The sequence below is a fragment of the Gekko japonicus genome, unplaced genomic scaffold (assembly GCF_001447785.1).
Source record: "Gekko japonicus isolate JY-2015 unplaced genomic scaffold, Gekko_japonicus_V1.1 scaffold751, whole genome shotgun sequence".
Lineage (NCBI taxonomy): Eukaryota > Metazoa > Chordata > Lepidosauria > Squamata > Gekkonidae > Gekko > Gekko japonicus.
Window position 1 is genome coordinate 554,006 of NW_015169196.1, and position 16,852 is coordinate 570,857.

A 16,852-nucleotide genomic window follows, 5' to 3' on the forward strand; every position below is an offset into this window, starting at 1 on the left:
AGCTAATATTAGTAATAACGTTTGGATAAAGCAAAATAGAACAAGCACCAACGTTTGGCCTCAGTTTACCTCAGTGGAAAAGGGCCTTTCGTTCGGACGAGCCATTCATTATTCTGAACACCTTGAATGGTTATTAAATGTGAATGTGTATAATGCTCTAATAAATTTACCCTCCATGAAGTATCGTATTAACGATAATAATAAGCAACTACATTTGGAAGACATATATTCTTTGATTGAAAGAAATAGATATGCACTGGGCAAATTAAATTAATTCAAATTAAATGGAGCTCAGCTCAAATGCATGAAATAAAGTAGGTAGCAAATTACATTGGTGCCAGCACATATATTATAGAATATAAAATATATCTCTTGATTTATTGATTATATAGATTGTTACTGAACAGACCAGCTGAGCTGGGCTTAAACGTGTTCACTCTCCCATACTGCCCTCCTTGACTGGGGGAAAGCCCCACTGAGATCAGTCCAGCCCATTCCCAGATAGATGTGCCTCTAGGTTCAATCGGTTCAAATCTAAGTCCTCTATCCTATGCATATATACTTTGGAGTAATTCCCACTGAACCTAATGAAACTTGCTTCCCGGTAAAAGTGCCTTTCTCGAGAGGGTTGCCAGTAAGTTCCTTAAGCATATTCATACAGGTGGAAATCAAAAATACTTGCTAATCTAAGCTAAGATATCCTGAAGAGACCATACTTGCCGAAAGCCTCCGTTTCAGCCCATCCTTACCTGGCATGGTTAACAAAAATGCTTCTGTATATTATGATCTGAATATCTCTCAGAATAATTTTGGCCATCAAAAGAGCCCAGAATCTTGTGGCTTCTTAAAGGACGCTGCCATTGCGGCATAAGCTTTGGTTGACCTGTGTCCATCTGAAGGGCAGTGACAGAGGGTTGTGGCTTAGCCTAGGCAGTAAGGCCCCCCTCCCCTTAATGTGTTTTGCTCTCTCTAGTTGTCTCTAGTAGCCCCAGAGGGAGCAAAACATGTGGCACTCCAGACCCAAAGCAACAGGGACAAATGAGTGACAAAAGTGACAGTGTGGAAGTGGCCTTAACTCCCAGGTGAGCATGCCAAGAATCGCAGGGTTCGGTATTATGTCTATCTTCCTACCAAAAGTATAGGTTATATTTTTAATATAAACCTACACTAACACCCCTAAGGCACGTGGGCTGCTTCTGCAAGCACCTCCTGTCCACTCCCCCTGTCCCCCCCCCTCCAGCTCGGAGGCATATTTACTTCCCTGGCCGGCCTTTGTGCGGGGTGTTGGCTTTCAAGTCCGGGGCTCCGAGGGGAAGGGATCTCCTTGAAATTACCCGCAAATCCACCTCCAGTTCTCGCAATCAGGCCAAATTTGCTCAGACAGGAAGTTCAAATGTCACGTAATTGCTTTCGTTCTTCGGCTTCACTTTGTTTTCCTCCGAAGCGGTGGTCCAGAAAACTGAAACTACCGAGGGCGAACCAGCGCTTCGCCCCTTCCCAGGGAACTCCTGCTCGGCTCGGCTCTCTCCTCTCTCTCTCCCTCGCTGACTTTTCTGCAGGATTTGAAACGCTGCAGTTTAGAGACAGACAAGGAGAAGGATTTAAGTTGCTTCTAAGGCAAAAAACACACACGCTCGGATTTAACGTTGGGAGTTTAACTATCGAGGGAATTATTTGTGGGCACTGCCTCTCCATAGCTGTTTGAGGGAGTCTTTCAATAGTCCTTATTTCCGAAGAAGTCTATTTAAGGTTGACAGGAGGCAGAAGGCAGCCAGTCTCCCCTCCCCCCCCCCACCCCAGCACACTATTTTCTGCAGACCAGTCACCTCTTTCTCCATTCAGCACAATTGTTGTAGGCCGACTTCCCGGCCACTCCAGACCAAAAAGGCGAGTCTGAAATTTTCACTGTTATTGCTAATCCAAGACTCTTTGACCTTTAGTATAACAAATTTAGCGACCAGTGGCATTTGAAAAAGTCTGCGTGCACACGAAAGTTCATACCTTGAATAAACCGTTGTCGGTCTTAAAGGTGCCACTGGACTCTAAATTTGTTCAGCTGCTTCAGACCAACACGGCTGACCACCTAGTATGTTTCTGGCCGTTTTCCTTGCGCAGGGAAATTGCGGTGATAACCTCCCGAAGCAGACCTCAGGGCTTCCTCTCCCTTCCAAACAACAGAGAAATCAAATCCTCAGGTTCTACATGCAGTCCTAAGCGGGTAAACGCAGAAGGAAGCCTCGGCTGAGTCCAGAGTAGCACCGACTTGCTGGCGAGGAAGCGCGCGGCCTGCTGGGTGTGTGCGGTGCGTGCGCCAAGCGGAGGGGCTCTGTGCACACTGGGGGGAGGGCGGCTCGGCGGCCCGCGCCAGAAGCCAAGAGAGAGTCGGCCTGATCTGCTGGTGCCTTCTGCACGCACACCTCCCTGGCCCCATCTGCACGGGAGCCCGCAGCAGATGGAGGGACTGCCTGGCAAGGCCTCCGGGACTGAAAGCTGCCTCGGAGAGCTGCTTGCCCTGGATGTGCAGGCCTCGCTCGCTGCTTGTCGAGGAAGCCCCTCTGCCTGGGCAAGCAAGAGATGAGTGGCGAAGGGCGCTCGCCAGAAACACTCGTCGGCCTCTCGAGGCGGCTGCAGGCCGAGGCCTGTGGCCCGGGTGGGCTGCAGGTCTCGCCGGGTCCCTGGCCTCGGCCCCCGCCCGGGTGGGGGGGGCGCTCCTCGCAGGGGCCTAGAGCCTTCCCTTCGGCCTTGTCGTCCTCCCTCCCTCCCACCCCCGGTTCACGACAGCGAGGTCTTCACGCGGTTCTGGTGCCGGCCGAGTCTTTCGCAGATCCAGCAGCCAGGGAGTTCAGGCTCCCGAGCTCTGGGCGCGGGGCCAAAGCACGCAGCCTGGGAAGCCGGTTCCCGCAGCCCGGCGGGGGGCTCGTTCCCCAGCAGCGCGCAGGAGGATCCAAGCGTGGCTCCTGCTGCGGGTCCCTGACTCGGAAGCCCGGCTGGCTTCGGGAGGGGGGCGGGCTCAGGCCGGGAACCGGAGCCGCGCTTGACAGCCGGCCTCTTTTGCAAGAGGCAAGGGTCCTGACGCCCAGGGCGCTGGGGGCTCCGGCCGAGGAAGGGCGCGGGGACCCTGAGGCCAGGTCTCCGGATCGGTGGCGATTGCGACAGGTCGGCTGTCGAAGAAGTGCTTCTCTGGAGGCTTTCGCAGCCAAACTGCGGCAGTAATTTCCGGTTCGTTTGCAGTGCAATCTCGTGCGTTTCTGTTTCAAAAGAACGCCCCAGCGACACTGTGCCATCCTGTCGGCTGCTTAGGAAATAATAACGTCAAAGAGAGTTGTTGTCCCTGTCAGCTAGACAGGAGGCCGGGCGAGTTTCAACCGCTCTCCTGGAGGCCCGCTCGCTTCCTTTTCTCCTCCCGGCCGTGGGGGAAGGGGGGAGCGCTGAAAGGGGCCCGGGAAGACGCCAGGCCTTTCCTACCAACTGGGATCGGTTGGATTACTCTGGAGTAAACGGCTACAAAGTTCCTTCCTGATAAAGAGGATTGGGTGGTGACCACCTCCTAGCCTCGAAAGCCCCGGGGGAATCGAAGCCAGTCTGACAGTGACGGATTACAATCGGTCCCCATAAAATATGAAAGGGAAGTGATTTCAACTGAAATCCGTGGAGGCTTTCTATTGATCCCGTTTGCACCATTCAGGGTAACCGAATTAAGACTGGTTCAAGCGTGCAAAAACTTCAGTTGAACCTCCTTGTGGAAAGGGCTAATGGGGAACCCTCTGGCACACACAGCGCCCTCAGGGGCTGAGCACACAAAGGGGTCCTTCCATTTTTTTTTTGCATCCAACGCCGGTGCGCGGTCTAGCAGAGGCGACTGGTGTCTCCAGGGCGACTGCGCGCTCCCGCTGTTGCGCGTGTGTGGACGGGAGTGGCGATATTTACACAAATATGTCAAATTTCCACCCAGGAGTGTTAAGTATTAAAAATTGTGCGCCTGTTTTTAAAGCAAATACTTTTTCGGGTTCCCAGCCAAGAGCTAAAAACGCAGGGTCTTTTTCCCTAGCTGAGGAATCCGTGTCTTTGAGTCATTTTAGGTCTCCGTACTAAACTTAAACGCTTCCAGTTGGTTTTCCTGTGGATTTCGGTGGATCTTGCTTTCGGATCAGAATGCCTAGGCTTGCAATTTGGCATAAGATTGATAGCCACTGGGATCCCCAGTAAATTAAAACACACACACGAATTTGGGAGAGTCTTATAACGTTTACTTGGCAGAAAGTCCTGTGGTTAGGATGCAAGATATGAAGCCCGATCCTCGTGTGTTTATCCAGAAATGAATCCCATTGAATCCCGAAGGCTTACTCCCAGGTAATTGACCACAGGGTTTCTGCTTCATGAAATTTACTTCAACGCTTCCAGTTGGTTTTCCTGTGGATTTCGGTGGATCTTGCTTTCGGATCAGAATGCCTAGGCTTGCAATTTGGCATAAGATTGATAGCCACTGGGATCCCCAGTAAATTAAAACACACACACGAATTTGGGAGAGTCTTATAACGTTTACTTGGCAGAAAGTCCTGTGGTTAGGATGCAAGATATGAAGCCCGATCCTCGTGTGTTTATCCAGAAATGAATCCCATTGAATCCCGAAGGTTTACTCCCGGGTAATTGACCACAGGGTTTCTGCTTCATGAAATTTACTTCCAAAAAGGTGCAAAGGTTTGCAGCTGCTCAGTTCTGTGAGGTCAAGCGAAGGTATTACAGACCAGACTCTTCCTTAATTACAACCGCCCCGCGTTCCCTGACATTTAAATCCCGAGTTCCTATTTGGGATTTTTTTTAAAAGGCATAACTAATCTGTGTTAAGCGATCTCCAAAATGCACCCCCTCCCCAGGCTTTAAGACGCAAGAAACGCCTCTTGTTGGGTCAGCAAAATCCACCTCCTGCAATACCCTTAGCATGAATTCTGGCCAACCAGGCGTGAGTAGTCTGCCAGCCGGCCACGGTCTCCTTTCTGCCCGTTCCCGATAGAGACCTTTAAATCGAGGAGACATTTTTAAAAATAAGAGGAACCCTCGAAAGAGAATTTGTGAATTATGGGCATCGCTTGAACTTCCGAAGCGTGTTGATGAGTCTGTCTCCTTCCAGTTCGGTTTACTTCTCAGCCTTACCCTTGCACCATAAATCACAGATAAGGAACAGGATCTTGCATTTACTAAATTTCAGATCGCCTTCTGTTTTTTTAAAAAATGTGTGCGTTTCCTGGTTGAGAGTATTTTCGAGTTTCAGGGACTGATTTTAATGGGATGCATATACCCCCTTCTAAACAGATTAAAGTAAATCCCATTCATTCAGTTGGCATGACAATCCAAACTGTTTTTAAAGTTGTACTGAAATAACTGAGTTTTTAAAGCTAACAGTGCAATCCTAAAAACACTTTCCTGAGAACAAGCCCCACTGAGGAGACCTGAGTAGGTTTCTCAGTAGACCTGTATATTACTTAAAATTAAGTTATATCGAAACAAAATCGTTTTCTCAGCCCACTCTTGTTCTCAGAAGAATTGCTGAATGGCATTTACTCCCAAGTAATCTAGCTTTGCATTGAGGCCTGCAAGCCATTGGATTCAGTGGGATTCACTTTCCCATACAAATAAAGAGGATCCCTTCGCAGGGCTGAAACTCTGTGCACGGAACAGAGCGGAAGTTACTTCAAACTGAATATGAATAGGCTCATGTAAATCGGTAGGATTTATTCCGACTACATGAAGAGACATTTCTTAGAAACAAATCCCAGAGATTTAAGGAAACCGGGTTAGTTTCGTAGCCTTCTTGCCGCTGAGCCCGGTCTTCGGCTGCAACTGGGCTACCGGGAGAAACAGGCTGGGAACCCCCCCCCCCCCCCCCCCCCGCCGGCCGGCCTCTCTCCCGAGCCGCAGCTCCTTGCCTTGGAAGGGAGCAAGGGAGTCCCATTGATTTCAACAGGACTAGTCCCAAGCAAGGGTGCCTAGGAAGGAGGGATCTGTCAGGGCTGCAAGCTGCTGTCCTGAGCACACCGACCGGGAGGAGACCAGTCCCCCTGAAAGGTTCCCAGGTCGATGCAGTTTGGAAAGGGGTGTCCACCAGTGTTCCCTCTAAACTGAGTTAGTGTGAGTTAGCTCACAGTTTTTTTAGCCTCCGGCTCACACCTTTTTGTCTGAGCTCAGGAAGGATGGCTCCAGAGCCAACTAATTTATGCAGTAGCCAAATCGCTCGCTCACAACTTTAATGTCAGGCGCTCACAGTGGGATTTTTGCTCACAAGGCTTCGCAGCTTAGAGGGAACATTGATGTCCACGCTCCCTTCTCCCCCCTCGAGACGCGCACCCTTGCCCCCCCTGCTTCCCCCGCCAGCCCAGGGCGCATTTCCTGGGGGGGGGGCTCCGGAGCTCGGGCTAGCGGAGCGTTGCCTCCCCCGTCCTCACTCTCCCTTGCCGTGTCGTTTGCCCGCAGTCAGCGACGGCTCGCCCTACCACAGCCCCAAGATCGAAGAGTGGAGCAGCCTGAGCCGGAGCAGCTTCGCGGCCACGGCCCAGCACGCGGCGGTCAACGGGCTGGACAAGAGCTCGCTGGAGCAAGAGGCCAAGTACAGCCAGGTAAGGGGAGCGCCGGGGCCGGCGGGGCCGGGGAGAGATGCTGAGGGGGGGGGGGGGCAGCAAAGGGGGACCGCGGCGGGGGGGGGGGGGGGGGCGGCTCCTGGGGGGGAGAGGGGCCGCTCCTCTTCCGGGCCTTCTTTCTTCCTGTAGCAGTTTAAAACTCTGGTCCGGCAAAAAAGAAAACAAAATATTCCTGAGCAGAGTAGTTCTTTTCGAATTGTTTTGGGAGTAAAACTAATATAGGCGGCCGAGAATGTCAGTAGCCACAGGCTTACTTTAGGTGCGACACGGAGACTGTTTTGAACGCCCCGCCCGCCTGCAGGCTCACCCGCGCACTTTGCGAGAATCGCCCCCCTTATACCAAAAGGTGGAACCGCGCTTGGGGACAGCAGGAAGAACAATGCGCAAGTTACACACTTCTAAATCCATGGAAAGAAATGGGTTTAGGAGGGTGTGACTCTTTTTAGGACTGCTCTGGTAGTAGGAGACGATGGTCCTGGCGCAAATCAAGGTCGCGATCAATGCTCCCTCTAAGCTGTGAAGTCTTTGTGAGCAAAAATCCCACTTTGTGAACGCCTGGCATTAAAGTTGTGAGCGATCGATTTGGCTCCTACATAAATTAGTTTGCTCTGGAGCCATCCTTCCCGAGCTCAGACAAAAAGGTGTGAGCCGGAGGCTAAAAAACTGTGAGCTGCCTAGCTCACACCAACTCAGTTTAGAGGGAACACTGGTCGCGATCCTATGCACTCTGATCTGGCGTGACTGAGCACCATCTAAATCAGGGGAATCCGACTGCGAAGTCTAGGAGGGGGCAGAGGTGAGGGGAGTGCCAGACCGACAGAGCAATCCCTCCCTCCCTCCCTCCTTCTAAATCCACTGCTTTTCGTGGGTGGAAGTGGAACTGTCCTTAGGATGACACCGTGGATCTTCTTGACACTCCTGGCAATCTGATGTTGGGGTTCCCCATCCCCAGAGGGGAAGAAGGACCCCTTCCCAGTTTGGTAAAAGGATAAACTAGTATTCGTTCGAAGCCTTCCAGTGTCCAACGATGGCGCTCCGGAGCAGAATTATAGCGCGGAGTGGGGTGGGTGGGGTGGCGGCTCTCAAGCGCCCGAGAGCAAAGACCCTGAACTTCGCTCGGGTCTGGGCTGGGCCGGGCTGGTTCGGAGTCTGGACAAAGGAACCAAGAAAGTAAGCGGGGGATGGAAAGGTTGGTCTAATTAGGGAGCTCCGGAGCGAATTAAATGTCTCTCCCGCGGTGGAGATTAGCCCGAGAGATCGACGCCGCTGATCTTTGCTAGGCGCCCACCAGCTTCAGCCTTTGCCGAAGTCCCGAAGCCCTCGAGAGCGCAGCAGGGCCAGCTCCGTTGCCCCCCGGGTGACCTCTCGGCCTTCTCGACGCGGAAAGTGCTGTTTAGCTGCCCCCCCCTCCTCCCCGAGCGAGCGCTCCACATCCTTCTGGGCCACTACGCTGCTGCTTCTCCCTCATGTCTGTTTGGGACCTCAAGCGGACCGCCCAGCCCGTCTGTTGCGCAAGTCCCTGATCCGCAGGAGGGGGGGGGGCGGAAGGAGAGGGGAGGGGAGCCAAATATCTGACTGTGACTCCCCAAGCTGCAAATCCGTTCGGGCTGCGGTGTCTGGTGCCGCCCCGGGGGCCTTCATTTCTGAGTAAACAGGACGAGGATCAGATGGGCAGCCGTGCTGGTCTGGAGCAACAGAACAAAGCTGGAGTCCAGGAGCACCTTTAAGACCAACAAAGTTTAATCCTGGGGAGATAGGCATTCATATGCATGCACGTGTTATCAGAAGCGTGCCTGCACAGGAAAGGCCAACAATGTTTAATTCTGGGCATAAGCTACTTGCAGACGAAAGCTCATACCTTGAATAAAACTTCATTGGTCTTAAAGATGCCCCTGGACTCCAGCGTTGTTCAAGGACTAGGAGAAGGTTGAGGCGAGCAGCTGGGAGCAGCTGCGCTTTTGTTACTGGCCTGCTGCGCTTTTCCAGCGTGAAATCTGGCGAGGCCATTAGAGGCCAGTGACCGGCGCTGTCCCGCTTTGAACAGCTGTTCTTCTGCTGCTCCTCTCTGGCTAGGCTGGTGGCTGTGCTCAGTTAGTCTTTCTTCAGTAAATACCTGACACTAACCCTCACCCAGGACAAGGCCTACCGTTTCTGAGAGTCCTTTGCTTTCTCCTTTCCTTTAATTCCTTGGAAGCTATCGGTTTGGCTTCCTTGTCCAGCATTGGAACAGGTAACCCCTCCCTTGTTTTCAAGCCATAAACACAGCAGGAGGGCAACTTCCATATAAGAAGAGATTCCATCTCCCCACTCCCAGTTTATTATACCCAGGCTAGATTCTAACTTTGGTAATGGTAAAATTAAATACTTGGAAATCCTGGGGTTTAAAGGGGGGGGGGGAGCACACAGTTGTATGTGATGCACATTTACTCAGGATCAATTTCCATGATGTTCTATGGGCCTCGCTCCCAAATGCACCAGCAAAGGGCAGCAACCTTCACACTTCTTTGCAAATCAGTGGGTTTTCCAAGCACTTAACTTTTGCTGGATGCTCCCTTTGGAATGTCAGCCTTGAAGGGTGTCTCAGGGAACCACCAGGTAGGCTATAGGCATTGGCTATCAGAACAGGCTCTACCAGGCACCTGGAGCAATAGGATTGGTTTGGATGCCAATTGTGTTCTCTACACTGAAACACAACTAACTTGCTGCAGCCTGAAATGCCCATCTGCTAAATGCTACTCCTGGGGTTTAGGAGTAGCATTTAGCATACTCCAAGGAGCAGAATGAATGTAGAGGGCTGCTGTAGAAGTGTGTGTGGGGGTCAGCAGAAATCACCCTCCTGCACAGGGGGATCTTCTCCATGGGATCCAATCTGTAGCCTGTAACTGCTTCTGAGATCTTCAGGAGAAAGGAAAGCATATAAGTATTTTAAATAAATAAAATGTCCTTATTCGTTTAGAGCTGCATTATATCTATTCAAATGGCCTAATGGACTGTATTATGATTGTGGTTCTAGATATTTGCCCTGATTCATTCACTTATTTATTGTCATTTGACCACCAGCTTGATAGAATGCATTTGCAGGACACACTGTTGAAAAAAAATTACATGTATGTACTTACATACTGCTTTGACCTGTTTAGAGAAAGGAAGGAATAAAAATGTGGTGGACAGCAATTATAATAACCTGGGGATCCAATAGGATTCATGGCAGGGGGGAATGTTTGGAAATCCCCCTTAATTTCCCCAGTTCTCTTGCTCATGTACTCCTGGATCAAGCAGATCTTTCCCTCTCAATTTTTTGCTCTTAATTGTTGTGATCATAGATCAGCCAAGATTGACACACAGACAGAATCATCAGCATATCTACATACAATAAAATTCTAGCCACATAATAAACTGATTTCAATAGTACAGATATTAATTAATAAAACAATTTAGTGTATTCATTTTATATCCCGCCCTTCCCCACAAGCGGGCTCACAGTGGCTTACAACACTGATCAAACAATAAACAATAATTCAACACTAAATAATAATTCATTAAAGCCTCAGCTATTACAGTTAAACATTTTAGATGGCAGCATAACAATTACTATTGTGCCTGCTGCAATAATGTCAAGGAGGGCACATTCTCTTAAGAGACCAAAGTTAGCCGACACTGATGTCAAGTAAATCGGTACAATCATAAATGGCACTTAACCAGCTACTTTCTTGTCCAATATGTCAAGGTGTAAAATTTGGCCAACATTAAGGTGGTATCGTATCATAAGCACCATCTGAAAGGAGTAGAGAAGTATAAAAATAATCAGGTCTGCCTGGAAAATTTTATAATCCTGGAGTTATGGATGTATAAATATACATGTAAATATACCCTCTTTTTTGTCATCTGACTTATAGTGACTCCATAGGGTTTTCAAGGCAAGAAATGCTCAGAAGTAGCCTGCCTCCACATCATGACCTTGGTATTCCTTGGAGCTCTCCCATCCAAATACTAGCCTGGGTTGACCATGCCTAGCTTCCAAGATCTGAGAGATCAGGCTAGCCTGGGCTACCCAGGTCAGAACAAATAGCCCTGAACAGGGACTGAATATACGTATACAGGGATATTCATCAGGCTGTATTGTGTTGGAGATCCGGGTCTTTGTCTTTTGTTTAATATTCAAAGACAATTTTTTTTGCATAACTTGGAAGTTCCATGAGTATATAGAGACTCCTTCTTTGGGTTTTTTTGCTGTCATTATTATTGTTATCCGAACAGATTCTTCACTGTTGATTAGAGGGATGATAATGTATTTGTGATCCGAAACTAGTAAACTGATATTTGCAATTCACTCAGCTCTCAGTTGCCCTTTTTAAAAAAAAAACCAGATGATCTTATCTATGTTTTCTCACAATAGGGTTGAATACAAAGGTGCAGGTTGCATAAAGTCAAATTTTTGAGACTTTTTGTGTTATTTTGTTTTATTTTATTTGAATAGACAGTGACAGGTTTTCAAGTTTCCAACAAATTGTCCAAGTATGCTGAGAAAGTTTAAAATTCTGGTGCATGGGATTTTTAAAAACTTAAATGTGTTTCAAAATATGGTTAAAAAATTACAAATCCATATAATTTATAAGTCTTCATCCTCCCTTCAGTTCAGCACTTAAAATCTGTGATAACTATGTGATTATGTTTTCAGTAGAACTGAAGTGTACTGAAGACCTTTATCACTAGTATCTCATTTATGGAGTGATGTCTTATTGGGCCACAATCTGTACTGCGCTGTATATTTATATCTGCATATGTCTATGTCCACACGTTTAGCCCCTAAAGACAGATGCATTTTAAACCAAGAATGTGAATATCTGAGCAATCTTCTTTGCAATCCTTAGTTTATGCCTTTTTCAATAATGGAGTTTTTTGTTTATTGGTCTTGAGAATGTTTTTCTAATGTCCTAACTTCAGGGAATCCTTTCAACATTGATTTGTCTGCCCTGAAATCTCCGCACATCTGCTAAGGAGCCTATGTGCATCTCTGAGGATTCTGGGCCATCTTAGGGGACAGTCTCAATTTTTACAAGCAAACTGGACACTGTTGCACAAAACCTTTCAGTGTAACCAAGAATCTACCAACTATTCATCTGCATCTGTGTATTGCAGGGGAAGATGATGGTGGTGGACATTGATCAAACACATTCTAGGGAGGCTTGTTTGCCATCACTGATTTTTCTTATCAAGAAACACCTTCAGAAGCTTTTGAGGAACAACAGCATTGCTATGAACACTGGTTGAAAACCACTGGCCCCACCTGTAAACCAGCGAAATTGGAATGCTTGGATTGAATGCAGTGTACTGTCCTTACACGCTTACTGAAAGATATGATGAACTGCCATACATGGTCTAGTGGCACAATAATTTTATTTAGATTGTAAAAGAAAAACTGGGGGTCAAGTCTTGGTTAATTCTCAGCAGAAACAGAATTGTTACAGTATGGACTTTTGAACTCTCAGTTGGTAGGCTATTTTCCAAGTTGTGTGTTTACATGGACCTGTGCCTCCTGTGCTTATGGAAATGCTCTATTGCTTGTCCTAAACAAACTAGGTGGATAAGTACATGACACCTCTCCACTGTGACATAATGCGAAACTGGAAAACCATGAAGTGAGGACAGGACTTTTTCTCTCTTCAAGAAACATCTCTCTTCCCCCCTGAGCAGAGTCCCTTCCTGCCCTGAGTTCCAAAGTGTTAGTGCATAGCACTACTTCTAGATATGTGTATTACAGGTTTGGATGTCTATGAACTGGTGCTGGAGTACACTATGGGCCCTACGGGCCAAGGCATCCTCAACTAAAGTTACATCTAATTTCAGCCATTTGTACTGACCTTAAGCAACTAACTCTAACAGCCCCCCAGCTTTATAACATACTGATTTACTTCGTAGTCCTTATCAAGATAAATGTCATAGGAAAAGGGGCTAGTAATATGGACTGCTGACTACAGGCTTCATTCTCTCCCTTCATGAGTCTCTGGGATACTGGGGGAGAAATACTCATACAGAAATCTGCTTCCCTTAATGCATTGGTCCTTGCTGGGTCAGGGTGAATAATTGTGTTTAGAAGCAATCTGTTTCTCCATGAAGTCCCACTCAGAGGCTATGAAGTGTCCCTTCTGGTCCTGTTAGGCAGAAGAGAGCATTCCCTACTTACGGACAGTTTGGCCACATCTCTATACAGTTTGGGGGACTCATATACACTATCTTTTTATATCATTGTACTTCCACTAGTATTCCAGATAATATGAATTACTTCAGAAGCAATTGAATGGTCCAGTTCTGTAGCAGTGATACTGAATGCAGATGAATGAGGGACTGTGCTCAGCATCCTTTCACTGGTAACCATCACTGTTCTGGTAACAGGTAATCAGAGAACCAAGCGGCTTATTCATTACCATGAATAGTGCTAATTCATCGAACTCTGAGTAGTTATTATGAGGACTGCAAACCCTGATCAGATTAATTGGCAGATTGGTAGTTGCCCAATGGGCAGTAGCTAGTTTTAAATGAGAAGAGTTTTTCAGTTGATGGGCCTGAGAAATAAAGATGTATCTGTTTACATTTCCTGAGGTTACGTTGGCTCTGATCTGTTACTGTTCTAAGGAGAAAAGGGAAACATGAAAGATAATGCTTTGTTCTGTCCATAATGAATATAGCTTTTCTTTTACATATAGGCAACAATCCTAAGCAGGCTGACTCAGAAACAAGCCTCATTTTATTCATTTAGACTTAATCATAGGAAAGTGTTCTTAGGATTGTAGCCTGAAAGTCATCTCACACAACATGTGTTAACACCAGATTGACAATTGGGCAATATGCAAATATATGTAAAGCTAATTTATTAATTAACCAATTAGCAGAAAGCATAAGGATGATTAATTAACTAAAAACCTTCAATCAGTCAACAGCTTCTGCTTTCCTAAGAAACCCAAAAACAACCAGCAGAAAATATACCCATATTAGCATGTCTGGCCTGGCAGTGATGTTTGTCTGCATGTCTGGACTTTTAGAAGGGTGTTCCTAGGACAGATGGATTATTTATTTCTTGAATTAGTTTATATCCTGCCCTTTTAATGAACAGGGCAGATAATGTGATATGGAGGGACATTATAGGCATTTTTCCTGCCATACTCCAGTAATATGTGAGTTTTGCCTGTGGGTTACGGACTGAATGCTGTTTTCCTAATCTTTAGAGTTTCCTGAATGAAACCTGATTACCCAGATTCTGTGCAGGAAGTGGTGGTTTTGTAATTGCATCCATAGAACATAGGCTAACCTCAAGTTAGCAGGACAGTTTCACCACTTGAACACTCTGAAGCTTATGCCACTCGGTCACAGGTCAGTGATGCCGTCACCAGTATTAACCTATTGGGGAATGTAACCCCAACTTTAGTGGAAGGGCTGCTAAAGATTTGGTGGGGGTGATATAGATTTTACCTCTAGCTAGCAATGAGCTGTAGGAAGAGAGTGGGTAGCAGACGTTGCATATCTGTCCTCCTTCGCAGCTGTGGGGCTATTAAAAGATCAGGAGAGACCTTCAGTTTGCAGCCTGGAAGCGATACATAAAACTGTCTGCTCTCCCTGAACTTACATTTGGGGGAAGAGATGTAGAAGCTGGGAACCACCTGAGGGCATCTTGTCTCTCATTCTGAAGCAGTCCAGCAGTAGTTTATAACCCTTCTTTATACCTGGGGTGGACAAAAATGCACTAAAGGTCATATACATGACAGGTAGCCTCCTCACATGCTATATAGAATCATATTGTGATGGAGAAGACACTTTGTCTAGAAGTATATGTCATATTTGACTGGCAGATCCAGGGAGGGACTGAATTAAGTCTTGCAGGTTTGTTTGTTTTTTAACTTTAAAGAGAATAGAATTTCCAAGAACAACCAATGTGTTTAAAATTTACGAAATCAGAAATCAGGAAGGAAGGGTAGTTTAGCTGTGAAGGCATAACTAACCTGCTAAATGATCCCACGTACACATTCTTGTTTAACAACCTAAGAGCCACCTTCTCGAATCAACCACCTAGTAAACCTCTGAAAGAAGCCTAGCAAGCAGCAGGCATCATGTAGTACACTGAAAATTTGCATCTGCTCCTCTCCTAGGTAGCAGAGCACCACCAGCTCACCCCAGCCCTTGAGGGCTTTGGCAATATTTTTTATGCTATTTATTTATTTGGCTTCTAGCCCTCCCTCCTCTGCAAGCAGGCTCAGGGTGGGTTACAACAGCACATAAACAACATAATACTACCAATTAAAACATAATAAACAGTTTAAAATCAATATCTTAATTTATACTAATAAACTGCTCCCAGAGGCTCCCTATGTGTGTGCAGGTAGATGTAAGTAAAGCTGAGGGGGGACGGGCAGATGAAATCGATGCAAGATGGAAACAATGCAGAAGGAACAGAGCAACAGAACAGCAGAGCAATATTGAGGATGCTGTGGAAGGGGAGGTTCAATCAGGTAGGGCTATTGCATATTACTGGAGCACTCTGGTGAGAAAAATTATACCTGTTTTAAGAAGTGTCGTCTATGCGATTCATAAAGATCCATAAGCCATCTTTTTGGGCTTGATGCAATTCTGCCACATTGTCAGGGTGATCACATGGGGGGGGGCTGGGGAAAGAGCCATTTGCTGGGTTTCTGGTGAGAGTTTCATTTTTTATTCTGTCAGTACTCAGCAGCCAGTGAATGGATTAATTGGCAGTTATTGTCGTCTGTTCTAAATGTATATTTTCTATGCAAGACAAATAGCTTTTCCTCATGAAACAGTAAAATTCCACTTTGAATCTCTTTAAAAGGCACCTGCTTGTGCTATGCGAATGTTGTTGAGGGGGGGATAAAACATGCAAGAGGAATCCAATATGCAGTGTGGGCTTTATGCTTGAATTATTGATTAGTCAGCACAATTTATAACACATTTTAGAAGCCGTATATGGCACACACAGTTGGCCTTTAAAAAAAACAACTGAAAATTGTCAAGTGTGTGAAAACCCACAATATGTGGATTTCATTCTGCCTGGTAGATCACAAGGTTTTCAGGTTTGCAGAGTGATTTAAGGAAACACAGATTTAAGCTTTGTATGTCAGACATTGTATGATGCCTTCTGAAACAGAGGGTAACCATGCTTGGCAGAGATGCCACATAAAATTATTGTAGGTCTCACTGACTTGGGCCCTAGTCCTAAAGACATAAATTATTATATATAGAATTATTATTTTGTACTTAGTTGTGCACATATATCTCATACACAAGCTCAGGTCATCCAGGAGGCTGCAGTGGTGCCTGGCTTCCAGAAGTGAGGCTGGTGATCACAAGACTGTGGTTGACTGTGAGGCCCCTCTTGTGGAAGTTGCTCCCCAGTCAAGAATGTCTGGCGAATTGACCACTAACTGGGAAAATGGTATCTCAGGCTGGCTCTGAGACTGATCTGCTTATATTATTCATTCTGCTTATATTCTTAATTCTGAAATGATTTCTATAATTATTTATGTAGGTGTAGCCACTGGACAGTTCCACCATTTGCCAGCATTCTGGAGTGGATTATGACTGGCAAAGAGTAACCGATGGACTTGGGCAGCTAGTAGTCCAAAATGAGAAACTTTCCAGGTGGTATTTGGCTTCTAAGCAGTTTATTGAAACTATACCCTGATTTTAATAATCCACACACATTTTAATGACTGAAAAAGTTGCCACCAAAGTGAATAGTAATGAAGCAAAGCCAACAATGTGTGTTGTGCACAACAGAGCACAATTTGATTCTACCGCATCTTTTTTATATTCGCAAGTGACATGGATGGCAGCCACTTTGAATCCTCATTCTTAGAAATGCCTCACTGATTACTTGCTTCTGTACCCCCAAATCTTCCACAACCTGCTGGGTGAACCTATGAAATAAATCCCAACAAGTGAGTGGGGATGTCTAATGTCAGACTGGCACCAGCTGGAATATAGACAGACATTTAAGGACCATCTGTGTCATCAGTTCACTGTATCAGCCTTCAAAGCAATAAGGAAAATCTTACCTTTTCTCTGCTTCCATTGATTTCTACAATTCACAAAACCAAAATAGGACCCACGGTAAGTAGGAAATACCAAAAATCAGCAAATACCATGCATGCTACAGATGATTATAAAATATCTCAAATAATTTTTATATATTTTTTGTTTTATATTTTTAC

The 16,852-nt window shown here is 46.4% G+C and overlaps 1 protein-coding gene across 1 annotated transcript in view; it reads left to right on the forward strand.

Moving 5' to 3' along the window:
• PAX9 (paired box 9) overlaps positions 1–16,852 on the forward strand; it is a 41,282-nt gene that overhangs the window by 2,337 nt on the left and 22,093 nt on the right. Inside the window, exon 3 of the mRNA XM_015416320.1 lies at positions 6,469–6,611. Within this exon, the coding sequence (XP_015271806.1) occupies positions 6,469–6,611 (143 nt within the window). The remainder of the gene's footprint in view (positions 1–6,468; positions 6,612–16,852) is intronic.